At 37.7% G+C, this 25,029-nt stretch overlaps 1 protein-coding gene across 2 annotated transcripts in view; it reads left to right on the top strand.

Moving 5' to 3' along the window:
• LOC779362 (signal transduction regulatory protein SAP-2) overlaps positions 1-24,452 on the top strand; it is a 48,796-nt gene extending 24,344 nt beyond the window's left edge. The window contains exons 2-5 of one of the 2 annotated variants that reach the window (XM_041572198.1): positions 8,480-8,672; positions 18,840-18,903; positions 21,168-21,300; positions 24,016-24,452. In XM_041572198.1, the coding sequence (XP_041428132.1) occupies positions 8,536-8,672; positions 18,840-18,903; positions 21,168-21,299 (333 nt within the window). In that variant the 5' untranslated portion in view covers positions 8,480-8,535 and the 3' untranslated portion in view covers position 21,300; positions 24,016-24,452. 2 annotated transcript variants of the gene reach the window in all.
• The last annotated feature ends 577 nt before the right edge of the window (positions 24,453-25,029 follow it).

Genomic DNA, 25,029 nt, shown 5'->3' on the forward strand with positions numbered 1-25,029 from the left:
TCATGTGGAAAACATTTTATTTGATGTTCTTCCTTCATTAGTTATCCGTGGGTTTAGATTAGATATTCTTGGGTTTTCATAGTTATTAAAAAAGAATCCCAAGATGAACTATGTAGAGGGGTCTCTATCTTTTCTGACTCATATAAATATCAATAATAATAAAAAATAATAAAAAAGTAAAACAGATAACATTACGCTCCCTCCTGCTTATATATATATTTGATAAGAAAGAGGCTGATAAACCCTTCACTGTCCTAATGACTCCCCAATAATCTGTAAGCCGGAACTAAAATTCCATTTGAGAGGGTTTTGAACCTTTCAGAGCCTGAGCTCAAGGAACTAAATAACTACTTGAAAAAGAATCTTGAGAATGGTTTTATTTGTCATTCTTCATCTCCAGCCGGTGCTCCTATCAATTTTGTTGAAAAGAAAGATGGTTCCTTACGACCATGCATTGATTTTAGGGAATTGAATCCTGTAACTGTTAAAAAAACAAGTATCTCTTGTCTCACAATTACTTGACTGTCTGGTTGAAGAATCCATTCTTACTAAGTTAGATTTAGGGGGAGCGTATCACCTGATTCTCATTTTTCAATTTGTGTAAGGGTATTTATATGGAGAGCGAGACGAGGAATTCCTTCTTCAAAAATTCATTGGTTTTACCAATAGGCAATTTATTTACAATCACTGCCTGCTTTTGAAAAATCTTAAACCTTGTTTACCTCTGCCCCAATACTTGTTCACCCAGATCCCCAGCTCCCCTTTATTGTTGAGACCTTCTTTGGTATCATGTTCCTAAAGTTTGTGGGAATGTTGTGTCAGGTCTTGGGCATCGTCTTTTATCATGGACTGGCTGCAGGGCGGTAGGGCAAAAGAGGTCTGTGTAAGGCAGAGCTATTTCCCACCACACATTGCCCATGCCCTTAAGCTGATAAAGAGGTGGGGCACTGGGGTGGCAGAGATCACATCAACCCCACAGATACAAACCTATGCCAGGGTACTTACATTCTTCTTCTCTGTTCCATTGGCTATAAGCAACTGTACCAGTAAGAGCCTGGAGGAGACATTAAAATATTTAAACAGTGTGAGACTCCCTGCAAAGCAGTTTGTTAATGCCTCGCTGTCACTGCAGGGCAAACTATGTGTACAGGGCAACTTGAAATACCAAAGCCATGTAAATAAAGTGTGGGGTGAAGGAGAGTCAAGAGCACTTTTTGGTTGGTTTTTCTGTATCATGTAGTTTATATGAAGGTGTGTTTAAGGTGTTGTTTTTTTATAATATATGTGTCAATGATTACGCTGAGAGATACTATGGAATTATTCCCAGAAATCATTGCTGTAAGAGACAGTGTACATTATTTTGTCAGTGATTCTGTATCACCTCTGGTCCATGAGAGATAATGATTCAATAGACCTTAGACAATAAAACAAATACATAGACCCTACAATAAAACAAAAATCTTAAGGGAATTAAGTTTTATTATCCAGAAACAAAGTATGAATGAGAAATATTGGATGAACTTGATGTTCTTCTACTTTCTCATTGTGAATATTGTCATATAGTATCATTCTGATATGTCATGATTTTGTTTTGTAAACATTTTTTAAATTTTTAAGAAAAATCCTTTTTATGGTTGAGGTGGATGCTTCTGATACTGCTGTTGGTATGGTCTTTTCACAAAGACAGGGGATAAGGGTCTTCTCTACCATGAGCTCTCTCAAACTTTGTTATTCTAAAAAAACTATGACATTGGGAAGAAAGGCTTACTAGCTTTTCAAGAAGCTTTTCAAGAGTGGAGACAGTACTTGAAAGGGAGCTAATCACCCTGTTACAGTTATTACTTATTATTAAATTTTAGAAAACTTGATTTTTCACATATCGTCCTGTTTTCAAGAATGAACATCTGAATCAGACTGTAGAACAATATTTACGGTGCTATGTTACTTACCTTCAACATGATTTGTTCTGTTTTTCTTATAATTATTCTTACCCTTCATCTATTCAACAAACCCCATTTTTACTTATTATTATTGGTACCACTCTTCCCTGCAGTGGCTTAACTACATTTCACTGGGCCCCTTGCAAATAATATTTGGAGGGGCCTGGCAACACAGCAGTCCTCCCCTCGCCAGCCCTCTCCACTAGTCCACCCGCTCCCTCCTCTTGCATCCTGGATGGAAGGAGCAGACCCAGAACCCGGGTCCCCCAGCAACCACGAGCTCTGCTTCCTCTATAGTTATGCCACTGTTTCTATGTTACCATCGTAGAGGGTTCTTCACAGTCAGGACAGTGAGGTTGTGGAATGCACTGCCGGGTGATGTTGTGATGGCTGATTCAGTTAATGCCTTTAAGAATGGCTTGGATGATTTTTTGGACAGACATAATATTAAAGGCTATTGTGATACTAAACTCTATAGTTAATATAGGTATGGGTATATAGAATTTTAATTAAAAGTAGGGAGGGGTGTGTGTATGGATGCTGGGTTTTCATTTGGAGGGGTTGAACTTGATGGACTTTGTCTTTTTTCAACCCAATTTAACTATGTAACTATGTAACCATCAGATCCTCTCCACTTTTCTTTGCTCATTCTTGAGTAGAGTATATCAACCCTTAGGGCGGGTGCAATGCACTCTTCTAGCTTCTCTAAAAAATGCACAATCCCAGGCAAAAAGATTATTTTTTTAAGAATAGTGGATATAGTGTGGCTCTCCACTAGAAATATGAAACTGGAAATGCCCTCTGCTAAACTGGGCCCTAAGTTTATTATTATTATTATTATTATTTCAGATAAGATCAATGTGACTTCAGTAATGACCCAGCCTGGTTTTCATGTTACTCTACGGAAACCCTTTATTCTGAATAAATTCTCTGTTTTGGATCCTCTGTTTTGGATCCTGTCCCTCCTACTTCTGTTTTTGTGATTGAAGCAATTTTTTGACTTATACCGTCATAGAAAATTAAGATCTAGTAAGTCATGGTGATGCAGTAATTCATCTGGTTTTGAATACTGGCCTTTCTGACCTCGCTATAGTAATAAAAGCTCCTTATCCTGTAAAAAGGGGTAAACGTGAATTTGTAGTCAGTTAATTCTGATTACATGGTTATGTAAGCCAGAAGGAAGTGTAAGATGTAGAATAAATTATGTTAGGAAATACTGCCATTACTGCTTTCGGAAATATATTACAAACCACGCCTACGTTAATACAAATACAGTTAGTAAGATAATTAAGAATACATTACCTGAGTTAATGAAACAAGTATCATCTGCACCAAGTGACTGGGAGATACCGATTCAGCCGGCAGATAGGTCTCAAACAGAAAAGTGACCCTGGGCAGCACACACTTTTGCTCCACAGGAGAGATCTCTGCCAAAAGAATGGGACCCTCCATTTTTATAATCAATAATGATAATTATAATTTTCAAAACCACTTGGAAGACAATTCAACAAAATGTCTTTATTTTCTTCTGATGCGCTCATCAGGAACTGGCCAGGTTCCCAACAAACACACCCAAAGGTAGACCTCAAGAGCTTCTCTTTTCAATGCTATTAGTATTCGAGTACATACAGTATTTTGCCCCTAACTCTCAGAACAAAGAGTTTCTATGAGAACTTTCAGAAGTTATAAACACATTATGTAATTGACATTGGCACCATGCCAAACCATAATTGAATATTTAGAGTTCAACAGTTCTTTCTACAAAATTATTTCATAACCATAATTGAATATTTAGCCTTCAACAGTTCTTTCTACAAAACTGTTTTATCAAAGTATTACTCTGAACCACCGTTTAATATATAAAAGGCTCAACAAAAACTCTCATTAAATTTCACCCTTTGGCTCTGAGTAATACATTTGATAACAATCAGGCATTATTTGTTATTCAAATAAGTTGTCTAGATAGCTTATTGTCTATCTGCTGGCTGCTTGTTTATTCCAAGGATATTTGCAGGTAAAAATATCTGTACTGTTTAGCCTGCGTTACTGCACATTATACCTTAAATGTTTGACAACAGCTGTCCTAAAATCTGCTGCTTTTAACTGAACTTGATTCATACGTCAAAGTATATCTATATATATATATATATATATATATATATATATATATATTGATATTTATTGATATATATTGATATATATACACATTGTAAATCATTATGAAATCAATTATAGAAAACCAAAATGTAACACTTGCAAGTGGTGCCATGTAAGGGAAATGCCCCCAGGATTCCATATAAGGGAGGACACAGATTACTACCTTCTCATTGGCTAAGAAGGAAAACAAATGAATGCCAATGGGGAACATGAGTCCCGACACCTCAGCCAGGGACTCACCTACTAGAGGAGTAGTAGAGGAGTAAAAGATAGGGTAGTAAAGAGCATGCTGTACTCATTGAGTTTAGTGGTAGGCTACTGAGATGAGCAGCTGAGGCTCCATTGAGGAGAGAGCAAGGGACCAGTATCCCAGTGGTATCTTACTCTGATAGGGATACAGTGGAAGAGGAACTAGGCTAAGTAGGGCTTAGCCAAGGCTGACCTCAGTGACCTGTACTGGAAGTCTGTAAGAAGGTATAGCTTCCCTGAAGATACAAAAGGAGCAGGGGTGTAGGTATCAGGCTGGGGCCTTGTGGCCTGGGACACCTTATGCTTGTTACATTGTTCATCAGGCAAGTTGTATGGTGAATTTGTCCTGGAGAGTGTAAATAAGGTGTTGCTGTGTTTATTGACAACATTGTGTGTATTATTCAATGCTAAGGTTTTAAAAGTTGCCCTATGTGTGATAGTGGTGTAAACTAAGAGGTTAAAAATCACAATGTTACAAGCTCTGTAAACAGTTTTTAAAATGTGCAGTCTTAACAGAAGCTTAATGCCACTCCAAAAATTTTAACTGATTGCTCCCACAACCCCCAATTCGGTATGGTGTTTACAGAAGCAAGTAGCTCAGTGGTAGGTTTCATTCTTCAATTAGACTGATAATTACCTTGATAATTTTAGTGGTGAGATCAGTAGAGACCTATTGCTCAGAAACAGCATCCAATGAGGAGCTCCTAAGAAGATTTGAATGAAATACATTCAGGGAAATGTATGACAACATAATAAGGGGGGCATTCTGGAGAATTAGATGGAATGGGGCACTCAGGGAGATGTGGAGGATCCCGCCATGGAGGCAGGTCCAGGATATGATTCCTGGTTCATTTGGAGGAGGACTTTGAAAGATTGGGGGTCAGAGGAGAACCAGAACAGCAAACAGAGAAGATTTTGTATTCTACAATTGGTTTCATGATAATGCAAATTTTTGCATTTGTACTCACTGTAAAGAGGAGAGAAAATTAAAACTGTTGACTGAAACCTAGAGTCACAAGGCCCATAGCAGGGCTGTAGTTAGGGATGTAGCGAACGTCGGAAAAAAAGTTCGCGAACATATTCGCGAACTTGCGCAAAAATGCGAGCGGTTCGCGAACGGTTCGCGAACCCCATAGACTTCAATGGGAAGGCGAACTTTAACATCTAGAAAAGACATTTCTGGCCAGAAAAATGATTTTAAAGTTGTTTAAAGGGTGCAACGACCTGGACAGTGGCATGCCAGAGGGGGATCAAGGGCAAAAATGTATCTGAAAAATCTGCCTGTGTGTGCTTGGAAGAGATAGTGTAGGGGGAGAGCTGTTAGTGATTTCAGGGACAGATGATAGTAAGCTTGCTGGCTAGTAATCTGCTTGATACTGCTCTGTATTGGAGGGACAGAAGTCTGCAGGGATTTGAGGGACATTTTAGCTTAGGTAGCTTTGCTGGCTAGTAATCTACTGTTCTCTTTAAACAACTGCCATACGTTGACCTTGTAGGCATTGTTTGCCCAGTTTTTTTGGACGCAGCCACTGAAGCACAGTTGCCAGAAAAAATATGCCATATAAATGCTGAAAATAGTAATTTATACACTACTACAGCGGTAGTAAAATAAAAAAAAGTAAAATAAAAAAAAATGAATATTAAAAAAAAAAAATTAAAGTTGGTGCTGCTGAACTACTAGGAGCAGCAGATTAGCACACCAGTCCCACTCCCCAACACTGCTAGACTAATAGCACTGGGCTCTTATAGTAGTAGTAGTAGTAGTAGTAGTAAAACAACAAAAAAATAAATAAAAGCAGTCCTTACAAGGACTACTGTTATTGCAGCAGTCAGCAGATGAGATCAGAAGCAGGACAGCTGCCCACTGCAGCTACATACAGAGCACTGCAGTAGAAGGTAGATTACTAGCCAGCAAAGCTACCTAAGCTTAAATGTCCCTCAAACCCCTGCAGACTTCTGTCCCTCCAATAACAGAGCAGTATCAAAACGATTACTAGCCAGCAAACTTTCAACTGTCCCTGAAATCACTAACAGGCAGCAGCTCTCTCCCTACACTATCTCTTCAGCACACACAGGCAGAGTGAAAAAACGCTGCAGGGCTTCGGTTTTTATAGGGAAGGGGAGTGGTCCAGGGGAGAGCTTCCTGATTGGCTGCCATGTACCTGCTGGTCTGGGGTGAGAGGGCAAAAAAAAGCGCCAACAATGGCGAACCCAAAATGGCGAACGTCGCGCGACGTTCGCGAACTTCCGGCGAGCGCGAACACCCGATGTTCGCGCGAACAAGTTCGCCGGCGAACAGTTCGCGACATCTCTAGCTGTAGTCTCTTAGAAATCAATCTGATAATATACCTTAAATTTTAAAAAGGTGATACAGTACATTTGCCCCTTTAAAATTGAAAGTATGTATAAAAAAGGTGGTTATTTGTTTGTGTTAAAACTCTGATACTCACCCACCTATAGCCTACATTAGGGGAAATATCACAGATGCTATTTTTGTCTTTACAACTTTCCTTGAGACATTATAGTATTCTTATATATAATTCAAAATGTGACAACATATCCTATCTTATTGTGCACAGCACTTTTTAAAAAATATGTATATTTATTTTTTTCCTTGAGGCACAATAATTTACACAGTGTTATAAAAAAAACCTCAAGATATATGAATATATAATTATCATATAAACAACTGAAAAGGTCCTGCGGATTTTTGTGGATAACAAGCTGTGCAACTCTAGTCAAAGAAATTGCTATCATGCATAAAAAGGGCATTAATCTGAAGGAAGAAAACATAATTTTGCCTCTTTATAGATCCCTGGAACAGCCTCACCTTGAGTATGCAGTGCAGTTTTGGGCTCCAGTCCTTATAAGGATATCAATGAGCAGGAAGTAGGCTTTTATTGTATTGGTGGAACATTCCCCCCTCCTTAAAAAATAATTGGTCCTGGCCTTGGTTTTATATTTATTAAGCTGGGTAGAAGTTATACATAATCTGGAAGCCATCAATTTAGACTTTCTTTTCTAGATATTTTTCTTTTCTAGATATGCTTAGTGTTCTTTTCTAGATATGCCATCAATTAAGACTTTCTTTTCTAGATATTTTTCTTTTCTAGATATGCTTAGCGTTAGGCATTAATTTGAAGGAAGAAAACATCATTTTGCCTCTTTATAGATCCCTGGAACAGCCTCACCTTGAGTATGCAGTGCAGTTTTGGGCTCCAGTCCTTATAAGGATATCAATGAGCAGGGAGTAGGCTTTTATTGTATTGGTGGAACATTACCCCCTCCTTAAAAAATAATTGGTCCTGGCCTTGGTTTTATATTTATTAAGTTGGGTAGAAGTTATACATAACCTGGAAGCCATCAATTTAGACTTTCTTTTCTAGATATTTTTCTTTTCTAGATATGCTTAGTGTTAATTTTAAATTCACCAAAAATGTACAAGGTTGAAGAAGGTAAAATATCACCACTCTGCCCATGTAACAATGTATTAAGTTCTTGCCAATCACTAACACCATGCTCTTTCCACTCATTGGGTACCATACTACCAGAGTACCATGCTCCTGCCACTCAGTAACAGAGTACAATGCTCATTACATGCAGTCTCTTATATAAACACTTCCAGCTCTCACTCTGTCACATTATTATTAATATTTTACTAAAACCACTGTCATTCTTTGAAAAGGGAAGTTTGTAACTAGGGCAAAGGATGATGAAATTTAGAGACAGAGTTCAACCATAAAGGAATTCAGAGTGTTGACAGGTTAGTGGAGAGGGTGATATATGGGTCACAGATACCATCCGTTTTACGAACATCTTTAAAAGTGATGCTTCTTATCAATCGAGGAAACCTTTTTGTATTAATTAAATGGAGCTTCTGCGGTGTTGCCCTGTTTTAGATTTCATGACTCAAATGCTTTAGATAATCATGATGGAAATTATTTCCACTTTATTTTTTCCTATTATTGTTGTAGTCCTGGCAAGAGTCATTTCACTTCAGCCTACGAGTGTCTATTCGTGTGCTTGTGGGATGGTTTAGTAATTAACACGTTTATGTCTCCACCTGTGGGATCCTGTCTCGTCTTTGCTGCATTTACTTTTGAAGAGTTTAAAGGCAGCTTCTTCCTCTCCAGCTTGTCTAGAGGTGCATCTGCCATTGCCACTCTTTCATCACACTGTTCTGCCCGCAATGGAGAAGGTATCCGTTTATCATGGGAACATAAGCCGTGAGATGGGCGAGAAGCTCCTGAGTGATGCCGGGAAAGATGGGAGTTACTTGCTACGGGATAGCGAGACCATGCCGGGAATGTATTGCCTCTGTGTTCTGTAAGTATCTCATTCTCTACCCTTTTTACAGTATCAAAAAAAGTAATTTTCACATGGGAGACCAATCTCCAGATTATAAGAAATAAATATACCTAGGAATCCTGCAGATAGAATATAGGGGTCTATATCACTTCATGAACATTTACTCATTGTATCAAGAGTTTTAACAGATGGTATTATGGATGACTTAGGAAGTGTTTGCTTTAATGAGATGTTTCTGGGCCCCACAGCTATACCTTGCTAGGACCCAAAACTTCAAGAAAAAAACTTGTTTTGCAAATATATGCTACAACTATATTTTAATCACATCTCCACTGGGTCCTTTATACACCTGAGCCCCTTTGCATCTGCTCTTACGGCCTCCCTGAAATGCAGCACGTGTTCTATGTGGTTTAAAGGAAGAGTTCATCTCAATATAAGCAATTATTATGATGTAAACAGTGATATTTTGAGACAATTTGCAATTAGACTTGTATGTTTTTGGTGCTGTTTGTCTCTTAAATCTGCTTTACACCAGCATCACATTTAATATGCCTTTGGGTGCCGCTGAGCCCAGCCAACAGAAAGCATATTCATCGTAAGGCTATATGTTTATTATTAATATGATTATTAATATTTCTTGTCACTTAATCTCTAATTGTCACTTAATCTCTCTTTTAAGAACCTTGTCTATTCATCTTTAGCTCTGCCTGGTTGCCAGGATCTGATTTGCACGTACTGTGTACTAAAAACTTTTTATTAAGGATATAATCATGTAAATGGAAAAGTATATACATTATTAGTCATTTGAGAAATATTCCTCTATAGTCTTGAAAGCTAAATATGAGAAATGTCACAAATAAAAATATAAGATGAAAATTTAAATCTAATTTAGAAATTTTGGATCCAGTTTTCAATATTCCCATTTATTTTATTATGCACACCATATCATTACCTAGGACAACTGCCCAACTGGAGGTCCGCAGGCCAGATGTGGCCCCTCAAAGGATATTTTGGCCCCCAGTCTGCTCAAAGGTTCCATAGCCTTCACTATATGACATTATATGACATCAATGAATTTAATCTGGCCCTTGAACATTCTGTATGAGAAATAATTGGCCCACTATACGTAATCAGTTGGAGAGCACTGATCTAGAATAATGTACCTTGTTCAAGTAAAAATTATCATTTTTTTTTTTTTAAATCATACCATTCCATACCATTTTAAATCATACCATTCATACCAATATATATATATATATATATATATATATATATATATATATATATATATATATATATATATATATATATATATATATATATATATATATATATATATATATATATAAAATGGGGTGTTCCAAGGGTGCACTCTGTTTACTTGGTGAAGACCCGGGTGCCAGCCGTAGATAATATATATGGACAAAGAGCGACACTCACGGGATCATTTTGATTGCAGGCAAACTGTGTTTATTCCACTCACAGTGGAATAAACACAGTTTGCCTGCAATCAAAATGATCCCATGAGTGTCGCTCTTTGTCCATAAATTATATATATATATATATATATGAAGAAGCAGGATCAGCACACTCTGTATTGTGATAAAAATGTGATTATTTATTTCATAGTTTCGGTCCCACATGAAAAAGGTCCCCATGGGGGACCGAAACGTCGGCTAAAATGCTTCTTCTATGAAATGAATAATGACTTTTTCATCACAAAACAGAGTGTGCTGATCCTGCTTCTTCATGTATACAACATATTGATTGTGCACCTCTGGCTTCATCTAGATTGGAGTGCAGGCACTGAGGGACAGTATATATATATATTTATTTAATTTTTTCTACAAATTCATCAAGACAAAACTAAAGAAATTTCTGGGTCATGGAAATGGCTCCATATTAATTAACAGGGAACAATTAAGCACCGATTTTTACTGATGATAAATATGAAATATTTCTCTTGAACGTATTTCACCATCAAAAGGGATGAAATAAAATGTGAAATGGTCATTCATAAAAAAACATTAAGAATGACATGTTTTTGCTGCTGTTGTACTTGAGCATTGTTATAATATATGATAAGTAAATAGGTAACTACAGGTCTACCATCCTTTATCCAGAAAGCTCCAAAGTACAAACAGGCCATAGACTCCATTTTAATAAAATAATTCAAATATTAACAAATGATTTCCTTAATAAAAAAACAGTACTTTGTACTCGATCCTACCTAAGACATAATTGATCTTTAGTAGAGACATAACAATCCTATTGGATTTGAATTCATTTTTAAATAAGTTTTTAGTAGACCTAATGTATGGAGATCCAAATTCCGTTATTTGAAAAACCCCAAATCCTGAGCATTCTGGATAACAGGTCCCATATCTCTACCAAACTAAGATCTCCAGTAACCCAGTAACCCATAGTAACCACCAGATATTTGCTTTAACTCCTGTAGAACAATCAATGCTAATTGTGGTGAATTTATAGCTCTTGTGTGGTATAATATTAGGAGAAAACATCAAAGGGAGAAATCATCAAAGGATGCAGAAAACACAAAATTCAGCACTCCTCAATAAAATTCTGTTGAAACCAAAACCCCAGCAACGCTGAGGAATATATAGGTCACCGGCAGAGAGAAAGTAAATTCCACTATTTCAAGATTACTGGGCTGAGGGTAAAAATACAAATGCAACTCTAGATTTGAGTGTCAAGCCCATGTTCTTGTGGGAAAAAAAGAGGATCAAAGAAGACATGTTGCCGAGACATTCCAATATTGCACATTTCATGTCACTTTGGGATTTCTTTTATATTTTTGTTTTATACATTTCAAAAATTTCAAGAGCCATCTTTCTGGCACATGTAGTTTCCATGCCAGCTCTTGTTTTATTGCAATTTTTTCATGTACAAAGCAGTCTTTATTAGCTGTTAAATATGGTCACATTCAGGCACATGTACAAACTCAATGACTTAATGGAGGAAGTTATGAGAATGTTCTTGCTTTCTAGTAAGCAGCTATCCGTTTAGTGCAGTAGCACAATTGGGATCTGGTTATAGCACCAACTTGTGTATCTACTGTACCTCTTTTCTCATTATATTAGCAGGGTCGTACTAGTCTGGAAAAACCCGATGGACCCCGGCTCTTGTGGGACCTGATCCCTGCATGAAGCTATTGCCACAGCCCAGACCACTCTCCCTAACCCCAGTCGTGTCCATGAGAAGAAAAATGTACTAGCAGGTGGGATGGTGGCCGAGGAGGGTTGCTGCTGAGGCGGGGAGGCCCTGGGGCCCCGGTTCAACACTGTAGATTATAATTATAATACTAAAATTAACATTTTCAGTTAATTGCAAGAGCAATTTTGGGGCACAAGAGAACCCCCTCCTTTCTAGTAATGCTTGTATTATGGTTTATTACCAAGCAAGTGTGGTGTTTTTATTTTGGTACCTGCACTTTATTTAGCAGGGATTTCTGGGGCAAGCATTGATTATGTTTATGATTATTGAACACATTATAGCTGGCCATACATAGGATCATATAAGCTGCTGAATTGACCCATCCAGAACAAGTTGGTAACTATGTGTATAGGGTCTGCCTGGTAAACATCTGGCTAAAATGTAGTCCAAATATCTTTTGGACTGGTTAGAAATTCACATTTTCCACATTTTAGAGTGATTCTGCTGCTACATATGGTATGTTTCACATTCAGCAGTTGCCCATGGGCGATATATTGTTGACCCTGTCAGCCATCTCCCTTATGCGTATGGCCAACTTAAGGAGGGAAGAGGGTTGTTTACTTGACAAAGAGAAAAGTGAGGTGCCACAAACAACCAAAGCAGACAACTCTTGTGTTTAGGTCCAGATGCACCAGTACACCATCAGCTCGGGGAACAGTAAACCAATGTTCCGCAGATAAACAGAAACGGGCCATTCAGCACTCAATGGAATCCATAGGGCCAAGAATAGCAGAGTGGGGGATCTATCTTAAATGTTTTCAAAACGTAAGGTGTTTAAAATGTTAATTGTGTTTATATTGAACTTTATGGGTATTGGTCCCTTTAAGACATTCATGGGACACTGTGTCTTTTTTTTTTTTGTAATTGTTTTCTTATAATTTTCTGATTGGCTGTGGCTTCCCTTAAATTCTCACTTCCTGTGAGGGAGATTTCAGCCCATATATTGGGCACAAAACAAGTTGGGCCTATGGAGTTGTATATTTTTTAACTGCAACAATAAAATATTACTTTTTCTTCCATATCTTTTGCCCGGTGGATTCCATTGAGTACCAGATGGCCCATTTCTGTTTATCTGCTTAACATGAGGGTTGTTTAGACATCAGATAAAAGACGGATACACACAGCATAGATGATGATAGATGCGGGGAAAAAAAAAATCAGAAAAATTCTTATTTTCTATGTACAAAATGTCAGTTCAAATGAAAATATGTCATGATTCTGTGCTACTGATCTTTTAAGCAAAGTGTACCTTAAACATGATCCATAGTGTCTGGCAATGCAAACTATAAAACTACAGCCTAATACTCCAGTCTATGAGAAGAGAACGAGTAATTTTTTGTACTGTTACTTTTCTACATGTGTTAAAGAGGAAGTGAGGTTTGAGGTTAAACTTTCTTATATTCTGCTGACATCTCTCAAAATACAGCAAATAACATTGAATGAAGCCATGCTCACATGAGTCCTACAACTGGATCATTTGAAGCATTTTGCCTTCCAAAGTATTGCAAGCAAATTATATTTGAAATGTTTCCCAAAAATCTTTTCAGTTAAACACCCGGTTTAACTACACATGCTGTAGCTAAAATCTGATTTTTTTTCCAGCAAAGCAAATTTTCGGGAAAATGTAAAACCGTATATACTCGAGTCTAAGCCAAGTTTTTCAGCACCCAAAAAGTGCTGAAAAAGTCTGTCTTGGCTTATACATGTCCAAAGTGTGAAACAGAAAGTTATCAAAGATCGGCGCACTCACGATTGAAAAAGGTTAATTGCCGGTACCTAAATAAAAGATCACAAAATATAGTGTAGCGTGCTTCTTTCCAGGTGTTAAGTAAACATTGGATCTACTCACAAAATAGATTCTTGAATGTCGGCTTAGCACAGCAGTTGGTATCATAATGATGCAGGGGAGAACCGGTTTTCTTAAATGTCTGGAAAAGAAGCTCTAATAGTGTAATATTGCCGAAGCTCATGAATTGTCCTGCTGGAAGTGCCGCTTCTCTGTCTCGAAAGGCCCAGGGACAGAGCAGCGTCGTCTCCACTTCAGCGTGTTTCACAGGCTTTGTCAGGGTTTTTTTCTCTGAGTGAGATTGATTAACGAAATCCAGTACTGAACCCCGGACCGCCGCGCCAACATACAGAGAATAAAAAAAACCCTGACGAAGCCTGTGAGACACTCTGAAGTGGAGACGCCGCTGCTCTGTCTTTCACTTCGTGGATCCACAATTACCTCCAGTGCTGCCAATTATTCCCTTGATTAGACTCTGCGTAGAACTCTAACTTAACTACCATGTCCAAAATGTGGTCCGCGGGCCAATTGCGGCCCATGTTCAAATTTAAAACGGACCACAGTATTCGTCTGTGACGGTATCCAAACAGTTTTATATAGCAAGTATATACTGTAGTATAGGCTTATACTCGAGTCATTACGTTTTCCTAGGTAAAATTAGGTACCTTGGCTTATACTCGGGTATAAAAAAAGCGCAAAAAACCAGAGTGGATTTGCCTGTTCTCTCTTCCAGTTTTATGGTTTTATTGTATTACACAGGGAATGATATAGTGAATAAAGTTCCCTTCTTGTAAAATATAATGATATTATAAATTATGGAAGAGTTAACATGACTATATAAAAACACAAGGCTGAAGGCAACAGGGGGTACTTTATTTATTTTAATACACAAGTTTCAGTGAGTCATGTGACAGAAATGACATCAGAACTCACCGTTTATAACTGATGACATCAGTACTCACCGTTTATAAGGATATAATTTACAAGACATGGCTTTTGTGTATTATAAATGAATATGTTATCAGGGAAGTTCATGACTACTGTATATAAAAAGCCACTTGGCTGCAGTCTTTTAGAGAGGCGATGACAGGTAAAAATACTAAGCTGTACAGTTTGTATGAACATGTTTAATTATATAGCACTGGTGTGTATATATAGGGATCCAATGATATTATATAAATGATTGTTGCTGGGCTCAAGCAGTTGGATCATGTGCTTTGGCAATTATGTTATATAAATGAAGTTTCCTGTCTATGGTCAGATTCAGAGAAAGAATGTCTGATTGGTTAGTATCGTTTGCCGCATATAAATTGTGTACCTAGGCAATAAATAAGTCCCACTAGTATCTGAGTTGAATTTTGAGTAAAAGTTCTGTAAATGATCTCATCTCTATCATAGTGGGAAAAAAAAGCTGCTCTTAACCCGAACGATAACATCTTTGAAGTGGTAGCAAACATGCCGTAGAAATGTGATAAGATCTGTTCCGTTGCAAAATGGCAGTTCAAATCAAATTGCAGGTTACAAAGAGAACAACAATAATGAGAACAGAGGAAAAGAAACAAAAACTGTCACTTTACTGTCACCCTGCTAACCTGCTGAATCATACAGAAATGGGAAACAATATTTCAACAAAATAGAAGTTTAAAGGGGCGGTTCACCTCACAATTAACTTTATAAGTATGAAATAGGCGGCATTATTCTAAGACAATTTGCAGTGAAAATCTATTTTTCAATATTTTTACAGCCATCTCCCATAGATTCAATTTTATCCAAATAATCCACATTTTTAAAACATGATTTCCTTTTTCTCTGTAATAACAAAATAGTAGCTTGTACTTGATCCTAACTAAGATATAATGCATCCTTAATGGAGGCAAAACATTCTTACTGGGTTAATTTAATGTTTGAATCATTTTCTAGTAGAAATGATAGTATAGGGATACAAATTTAAGAAAGATCCCTTATCCAGAAAACCCCAGATCCTGATAGCAGGTTTCATACCTGTATTAATTAGGGAGGGCAAACTTATTAACCAGGCGTGAAGTGCGAATTTCCGCGTTTCGCCGCCGGAGAATAAATTCACAAAATTGCAGCGAAAATTTGCAGACGAAAATTCGGCAGTGTCAAATTTCTTTGATGCTGGTGACAATCCTGACTCAGATATAAAGCATGCATATAAAGAGAAATATTGTTGAAAAGGGGATAGTTAAGATAACGTGATTTGAACTTGATTTAGAGAACTTTTTCTCAAAATTACTTTTAGAAAACGAGGGGCTAATTTATTAAAGGTATACTGTCATGGGAAAACATGTTCCAGCAGAATTCTGCACTGAAATCCATTTTTTAAAAGAGCAAACAGATTTTTTTACATTTAATTTTCAAATCTGACATGGGGCTAGACATATTGTCAGTTTCCCAGCTGCCCCCAGTCATGTAATTTGTGCTCAGATAAACTTCAGTCACTCTTTACTGCTAAACTGCAAGTTGGAGTGATATCACCCCCCTCCCTTTACCCCCCAGCAGCCAAACAACAGAACAATGGGAAGGTAACCAGATAACAGCTCCCTAACACAAGATAACAGCTGCCTGGTAGATTTATGAACAGCACTCAATAGTAAAAAGCCAAGTCCCACTGCGACACATTCAGTTACATTGAGTAGGAGAAACAACAGCCTGCCAGAAAGCAGTTCCATCCTAAAAGTGCTGGCTCTTTCTGAAATCACATGACCAGTCAAAATGACCTGAGATGGCCGCCTACACACATATTATAAATTAAAAAAACATACACTTGCTGGTTCAAGAATGAATTTTTTATTGTAGAGTGAATTATTTGCAGTGTAAACAGTGTAATTTAGAAATAAAAATGACACCATAAAAATCATCACAGAATCCCTTTAACCTAGGTCCTAAACTGCATATGTGTATCAACCCATATCAACAATCAGACATTCATTGTATATTTAAGCCAGACTGCCCTCTGTGTTCTTCAAATGGTAGAGAACCATTCCAAGCAACCCCTATCTCCTCTGTGAATAGGAGCCACTGGGCATACTGATGATTTTCAGCCCAAAAATGCTCCTATGTGGACTCTCTAGCAGATAATTGTCAGGATTGGTGTTGCCTGGAAGATCCTGTTTAAACAAATGGGAGCAATGAGGGGAGTGAGGCCTTATCTCCACCAGCTATAGTCTTGTACATTAATCAAGAAAATGCTACTTGTGACATTATCCTCTGTGCTTTATGTCAGATGTATGTTCACGTTGCAGAGCACAAATAGCCCTATACTAATAGATTCTCCATTGACCTGAGTCTTTAGGTCATTTTTTGGCTCCCACAAAACTCTCTATTGCACAAGAACCATGTTATCAGAGAGGAGCACATAGTTAGAGGAAAAGCCTGAGAAGACTTTCCCTGGAAAAAAATGCCCTCCGGAAAATAGACTAGTATATCCCATAATGATACATAAATATTTTACATTTATATATTGATATCAAATCTGGTGCACTCCTGCATTTCTTAAACCGATTTGAGATCTCCAAGCCCTTGTCTTCCTGCTATGCTAAGAGCCCCCTTTCCTTTAACTCACCCCTAAATCATGCTGGCAAAAACTTTATATTTATTAGAGTAAGAAGTGTGATGTATAACTTCAACGGATACATTCTCCACACACCTGATGACATATGCATGCAATAGTCGGCCTTATCTTATTTATGAAACCCCACTTACCACAACCACAAAAATGCTCATGTCATTATATTTCATTCAAAACTTTAAAGGCGTATCATTAAAGATATATTTTAATTTAATTACAGGCCCCTCTGCAAGGTTTTTATTCTGTGTATCATAAAGCTCCTGTGACTAAGTAATTCAGCTTCTCCCAAACATATTTAAAGCTAGTGTTTTACTGCAATACTCAGGCTCCTTAATAGAATCTTCACTTTCTGCATTTGCATTTTTCATATAAAATTGGGTGAGGAGTGTCTTTAGCTGTAACAGGGTGTTGAACAACATTGATAAAGTGATTCTTGTCCTGACTGCTATTATGGTCACTATCTCACCTACTATACCTGCTATCCCACAGTCACACTCCCTTCCCAGTGACTATTATCCCTCTGTTACTATAGGCACCATCTCTCCCTACTATACCTGCTATCCCACAGCCACACTCCCTTCCCAGTGACTATTATCCCTCTGTTACTATAGGCACCATCTCTCCCTACTATACCTGCTATCCCACAGCCACACTCCCTTCCCAGTGACTATTATCCCACTGCTACTATAGGCACCATCTCCCTACTATACCTGCTATCCCACAGTCACAGTCCCTTCGCAGAGACTATTATCCCACTGTTACTATAGGCACCATCTCTCCCTACTATACCTGCTATCCCACAGTCACACTCCCTTCCCAGAGACTATTATCCCACTGTTACTATAGGCACCATCTCTCCCTACTATACCTGCTATCCCACAGTCACACTCCCTTCCCAGAGACTATTATCCCTACTGTAACTATAGGCACCATCTCTCTCTACTATACCTGCTATCCCACAGCCACACTCCCTTCCCAGAGACTATTATCCCACTGTTACTATAGGCACCATCTCTCCCTACTATACCTGCTATCCCACAGTCACACTCCCTTCCCAGAGACTATTATCCCACTGTTACTATAGGCACCATCTCTCCCTACTATACCTGCTATCCCACAGTCACACTCCCTTCCCAGAGACTATTATTCCCACTGTTACTATAGGCACCATCTCTCCCTACTATACCTGCTATCCCACAGTCACACTCCCTTCCCAGAGACTATTATCCCACTGTTATTATAGGCACCATCTCTCCCTACTATACCTGCTATCCCATAGTCACACTCCCTTCCCAGAGACTATTATCCCACTGCTACTATAGGCACCATCTCTCCCTACTATACCTGCTATTTCAAAGCCACACTCCTTTCCCAGAGGTTATTATCCCACTGCTACTATAGATCTTCATCAACACCAAAAGATCTAAAACTTCCTAACAATGTAAATTGCTATATGACCGGAGAAGAATAACATAGACCGCATTATTAGTTTAAAAATTAATATTTTAGCACACCATGTATTTTTTAGATTTGTTTTAATGATGGAATAACATTGTTTAAACCTTTCACACAGGCACAAAAATTTGGTCTATACATACAGAGTTCATCAGACATCAACTGGTTCCTGGACTGCTGAGGTAGGCTTTCTTGGAAAACTTCAATTAGAATGTGTATTTATTATATAGAGAGAAGACAGACAGACTTCATAAAAAGATCCAAGCCTATAGACCATTATATTGTATAATTATGTATAACCAGCCATAAACGTTTAGATTTTGTGCAAGGGAATCACTTCCTAGATTGCTGTTACAATAAAAGGAACACTGCTACAATAAAATGTGATATGCAGATTCTAAGTGTTAGAAATTACTTGTTTCCTAACATTACGAGAATAAAGTGAATAATTGTAATTGTTAATGCAGTTAAATATAGATCACACTGGTTGATTCAGGTTGTCAACTTGATCATTCCTGACTGAGATTTCAGGTTATTGTCTTGTGTATGGTTCCAAAATGGGAGCCTCCATTACTGATATCTGATCAATGCTCAGGCAGATATTGTTGGGTTGACTGAATAATCCTCAGGAGAAGACCACACTGGGCTGCGGATACAGTCTATGAACTCCCAGAGGGATCTAATGGTTGGACTGGGAGTTGAATGATTAACTCAATTTCTCCCCTCACTTCAGATTCCCTTTGTGATTTAGAGGTTTGTTTCATAAGGAAGAATTTCACCTTCAAATTCCATTCAGTTGCTCTTTTTTTGTTGTTTTTGGAATTCTTTTGTTTCTACACTGTCCATAGTTTGGCCCTTTCTCTACTTTCCAGTAACCTTAACAGCCAGACAGAAACTTGAATGACAGACATGGAAATGTATGAAGATTGGCCCACGATGGTATCTGACCATCAGACTGCTATGGGCAAAAATCTGCAGTACAGCATCAGTTAGAAGACAACAAGCTTAGAGACTAGGAATCCTTGTCTCCATATGTATATGCTTCACATAAAATGCCAATATACCCAAACTGTTATATTATCCATATCTGTAAACAATTTATAGAATGTGGTGATTAATATCTGTGCATTAAATGAATGAGCTGGGTTAAGAGAACTACAGGAATATAATATTTTGGCTGGAAATACTGCATTTCACAGTTAGGCCCATAAATCTTTGGAAAAAGACAATTTTTTTCTAATTTTGGTTCTGTACATTATCACAATGACTTTTAAATGTAACAACTCAGATGCAGTTGAACTGCAGACTTTCAGCTTAAATTCAGTGGGTTGAACAAAAAGATTACATAAAAATGTGAGGAACTAAAGCTTTTTTTTAACACAATCACTTCATTTCAGGGCCTCGAAAGTAATAAGACAAATTAAAAAACTGAAAATAAAATGTTAATTTCTACTACTTTGTTGAAAATCCTTTGCTGCCAATTATAGCCTGAATGAAGTCTTAAACTCATGGACATCACCAGATTCTGGATTTCCACCTTTTAAATGCTCTGCCAGACCTTTACTGCAGTGGCTTTCAGTTGTTTGTGGGCCTTTCTGTCCGAAGTTTAGTCTTCAACAAGTGAAATTTATGCTCAATTGGGTTCAGATCAGGCCATTCAAGAATATTCCACTTCTTTGCTTTAATAAACTCCTGGGTTGCTTTGGCTGTATGTTTTGAGTCATTGTCCATCTGTATTATTATTTCCTCACATTTTTATGCAATCTTTTTGTTCAACCCACTGAATTAAAGCTGAAAGTCTGCAGTTCAACTGCATCTGAGTTGTTTTATTTAAAATTCATTGTGGTAACATACAGAACTAAAATTAGAAAAAAGTTGTCTCTGTCCAAATAACTGTATATACTGAACTTACTGTACAACCCAGAGGTTCAGAGGACCTGTAATAGTGGTGATTCAAATCTTCAAATTTGTCCAAAGCAGCTCCCCATCTTGGATCTTTTTCTTGCCATTCACGCTGCACATGCTCAGTGTGTTCCAAGTCACTATTAAGAAGCTAAGCCTGGGGTGGTCAATATTAAAACATTAGCAGAAAGTGAGGTTACATATGTATTAGAAGATGAGCTACAGGGCTCTTTATTTCTTTATTATTTCTGGAGGAGAGTGCAATGGTTTAGTTGTTTGCAAGTAATCTGAATTTGAATTACTGATCAGCCTTGTATCATGATTTTTTTATTTTGTTATATTTTGATTGGCCCCTCTGACAGCAGCTTAAAGCATGTTTTGGGAATCACGTATAAAGGAAATAGAGCGTCTAGGGGCATATTCTGAGACACAGAACTTTACTGTTTAAGTGCAGGGGTGGCCTTTGGCTGGCTGTGTGTGTACAGTATGTGATGTTTAACAATAAAGCTGTGCCCTAAATACTACAATCTTGAATGATTCACAGGCTGCACCTGGCGTTACAAGAAGGCTGTTCCGGAAGGTGCAAAATTTGATTTCTGCATATGAAAAACCAAACCAGGGAATTGCAACACATCTGCAGCACCCAGTGGAGAGGACGGTGACAAAAATTGTTTAAGGTAATACAATATATTTCTAATATTATTAAAATATTAAAAAAATCATTGCAGTCTCCCCCTACTTTGCCCCTACGCATAAAAACAGGGCGATTACATTAGTGAGGTAGTGCTCGCACATGGGTCCATTCCAAGTATATGGAGTAGTTCTGCTATTCCCCCCCTTTTGCCCATATTGAAATTATATGAAATGCTACCTGCAGCTTACGCAACAAAACCTTTGTGATCACACCAAGTAACAACAATAATAAAAGGGTTAGTTAAATCATTTTTCAATATTTTTGCATCACTGTCACAGGCTCCATTTAAAGGAGACCTGTCACCCAACAAAATGATTCCAAATTCTATTTTATTGCATTTAGTCAAGCAAAATAACACTATATAAATTATTTGAATCTTGTTTCCTTCAGTCTGGGAACTCATAATTATAGTAAGGAGGCAGGAGCCATTTTGTGGACACAGTTATTAAGGCAAGTCTTGTATCATCTCAGAATATTGTTTGTGCACCAGAATGGGGGACTTGATGTCCATCCCCATGCACTGGCTACACAATTAAATGGTAAAGAGAACTGGGGGGATGTGGGGAGAGCAGTGACATCTAGGAAGTGCCGAATGGAAAATAAAAGTAATTGCCTGCCCCATGTCTATGCCTAAGGCATAGAGGAGGGGCAGGCAATATTTGATTGACAGTTGAGATTTTTAAATGAGTTTACAACAACTACGGATGCTTTCATAAAAAAAGAATTTGGATTTCATGTTTAATTTAAAAAGGGCTTTTATTATACAGCTTTTTTTATATCTGGGTGACAGGTCCCCTTTAAAACGTCCCACAGGTTGAAATCTCTTTTCTCTTGATTCCAGCTAAATACAGGCGTTCGTCAATAACCTTTGAAGGATTTTTTGTAAATTCGTTTTTCACAGACGTTGTAATGAACTTTAACTGCATGTTTCTACCTTCTTGGGCTGAAGATGACACTGTGCAATGGTACCTACAGATGGCACTGAATTATGATCAGACAATAGAGATAAAAGGGTATGGATATATAGTAGAAGACATAATGCAGTTGAGGCGATGCCTTCTATGTCCATACTATATTATATTGCAGTGTCTAATGAATGCGGAGCCTACTCCACAAGCATATTGGTCAAACCTTATTAAAGTTTGTCCAGCTAGTCTAAGGGGCAGATTAGTATTAAGGGTTGAATAGTAAAGTCAAATTCGAAATTTCAAGTATCAAAATTCACACATTATAATTTTAATTCCCCTTATTCGAAAGGAAATTTGAATGGGAGATTTATCACACCTCGGCCACGGAAACAGTCCTAATTTGAATATTCGCCACCTAAAACCTGCCGAGTTTATTTACAAGTCGATGGCAGAGGTCCCTTGAGCCATTTGGAGATGTTAATAGCCTTACTGACATTTGAGCTTTTTTTTACGGGAGAAAAACTTGATTCTTACAAATCTAATACAAACCGAATATGATTACAATCTTTGGGTCGGAACCATTAGATCCAATATTAGACATTCATATTTTTTCTTGAATAACCTCCCTGTCGAATTGTGAGTATATCCAAATTAAAAAATATAATTCACAATTTCGTCCTTTGATAAATGAGCCTCTAAAAGTCAAATCATTGCATACTGAGATATGTAAAGTAACGAAACTCGAAAAAGAAGTGAACAGGAGAACAACAACTCTTGAGACTGACTTCTATTAGGGTCTGAGCCCTTTAGCTAGAGAAGTAGTAGACCTTAAAGGAGAAGGAAAGCTACGGAGGCATTTTATTGCCAATAGATTAGCTGCAATAGTGTAAGCTAGAATTCTATATTTATTCTGTAGAATGTTTTACCATACCCGAGTAAAAAGCTCTAGAAACTCTTGTTTGTTTAGTATAGGAGCTGCAGTATTAACATGGTGTGACATCACTTCCTGCCTGAGTCTCTCCCTGCTCTGGGCTCAGATTACAGCAGAGAAGGGAGGGGGGGGGAGAGGAGAGGAGCAAACTGAGCATGCTCTTGCCCAGGGCAATGAGGTTTAAGCTGAAGGCAGGAAGTCTGATACAGAAGCCCATGTGCATGCAATAGAAGGAAAAAAATGCAGTGTTTCTTTTGACAGGGGACTCAGAGCAGCATTAATTTGGGGGTTTACTGGTATATTTAGATGGACCTTTCTGATAAGGCTTACTTAGTTTTAACCTTTCCTTCTCCTTTAAGGCTAAAAGTACATGGTTATATTGACTACCATTACCCTTTTGTAGACACCAGCAGCAGTCAAAACACCCCTCTCTATCTGTAACTGTTCCTGATGTTTATTAATGTCAAGCACCCTGGATGAGGCATGCAGAGCAGTGACAGGCAGAACTCATTGCAAAAAATGCTCAAGTGTCATGAAGGTCCAACTGTCACCATTCCGTGTGCATTAGCCTGGGAGCTTAATAATTAAGAATGGTGACAGCCCTTTATGCCATTGCCCAAAGTGATTGTTGAATAGAATAGTCTGTTATTCACTTTGTAATGCCTTCACCCTTAGGAAGAACGTATTCAGATGAGCCTTGATAGAACTATTTCAGGAAGTAGAAAAGTAGCCAAGTGACTTAGATAACACCCACTATGTTCCCAGATGCAATAGGCAAAATGTTCAAAATTACAAAGCGAGTCATTACCTTCGCAAGAACATAATGGTTTGCTAACGTTTGTTTCTTTTCATCCCGAAGGGTGATTAATGGATGGATGCTTAAACAAATGAGTCATTTGCAGATCAATTCATTCGACGCTGCCTTGAAGAGAGAGAGAAACGGATGTGTAATATTTACAAATGTTTAAACCTGTAAATGCCAAAGATGAAATCTTCAGTCTTATATTTTCTTATTTAGGCTCCGAGTTAAATTTTAACAGAACGAAAAAGGCTTAGAATTGGCCAAAGTCCCAAAATGTAAAAAAAATAAAAAAGTGGGGTTTAGGATATATTCTTGCTATTTTACCTTTTAAAATGATAAAGGAAATATATGCTCTGTGGCTCTCCAAAGTAGGCACCTTAACCTTAAAGGAAAACTATACCCCCCAAACAATGTAGGTCTCTATAAAAAGATATTGCATAAAACAGCTCATATGTAAAATCCTGCTTCATGTAAATAAACCATTTTCATAATAATATACTTTTCTAGTAGTATGTGCCATTGGGTAATCATAAATAGAAAATTGCCATTTTAAAAAATAAGGGCCGCCCCCTGAGATCGTAGGATTCACTGTACTGTATGTTAGGTCACATGAGCCAATTAACAGACAGAGTTGTGTCTTTTGCTTCCACACTTCTTCCTGTTACAGTTAGAGCTGTAGTATTTCTGGTCAGGTGATCTCTGAGACAGCACACAGACCATCACAAAATGGTGGTTCAAGGCAAGAGATGTAAAAGGGTAATATTTACTTAAATATATATTCCAGTTTGGTAAGATTCTTTAATATGCCACTTAATATGATATGAACTATCTGTTGCTTAAGTGTTCATTTTGGGGGGGTATAGTTTTCCTTTAAGTACAGATGCAGGAGAATTCTCCAATGAGAATCAGTCCAACCAGCTCTATGCCAGTCTTCTCACAGCTATCATATGAATATATTAGGGTTACGGTACAATTTTAATGTACTTTGCTAATATCACATTGGAAGCAGGGTTTAGAATGAACAAAATTAACTGCAACAATCATATATTACTAAAAGCAGAGAGTCAAGAG

This window comes from Xenopus laevis, chromosome 8L, assembly GCF_017654675.1.
Source record: "Xenopus laevis strain J_2021 chromosome 8L, Xenopus_laevis_v10.1, whole genome shotgun sequence".
Classification (NCBI taxonomy): domain Eukaryota; kingdom Metazoa; phylum Chordata; class Amphibia; order Anura; family Pipidae; genus Xenopus; species Xenopus laevis.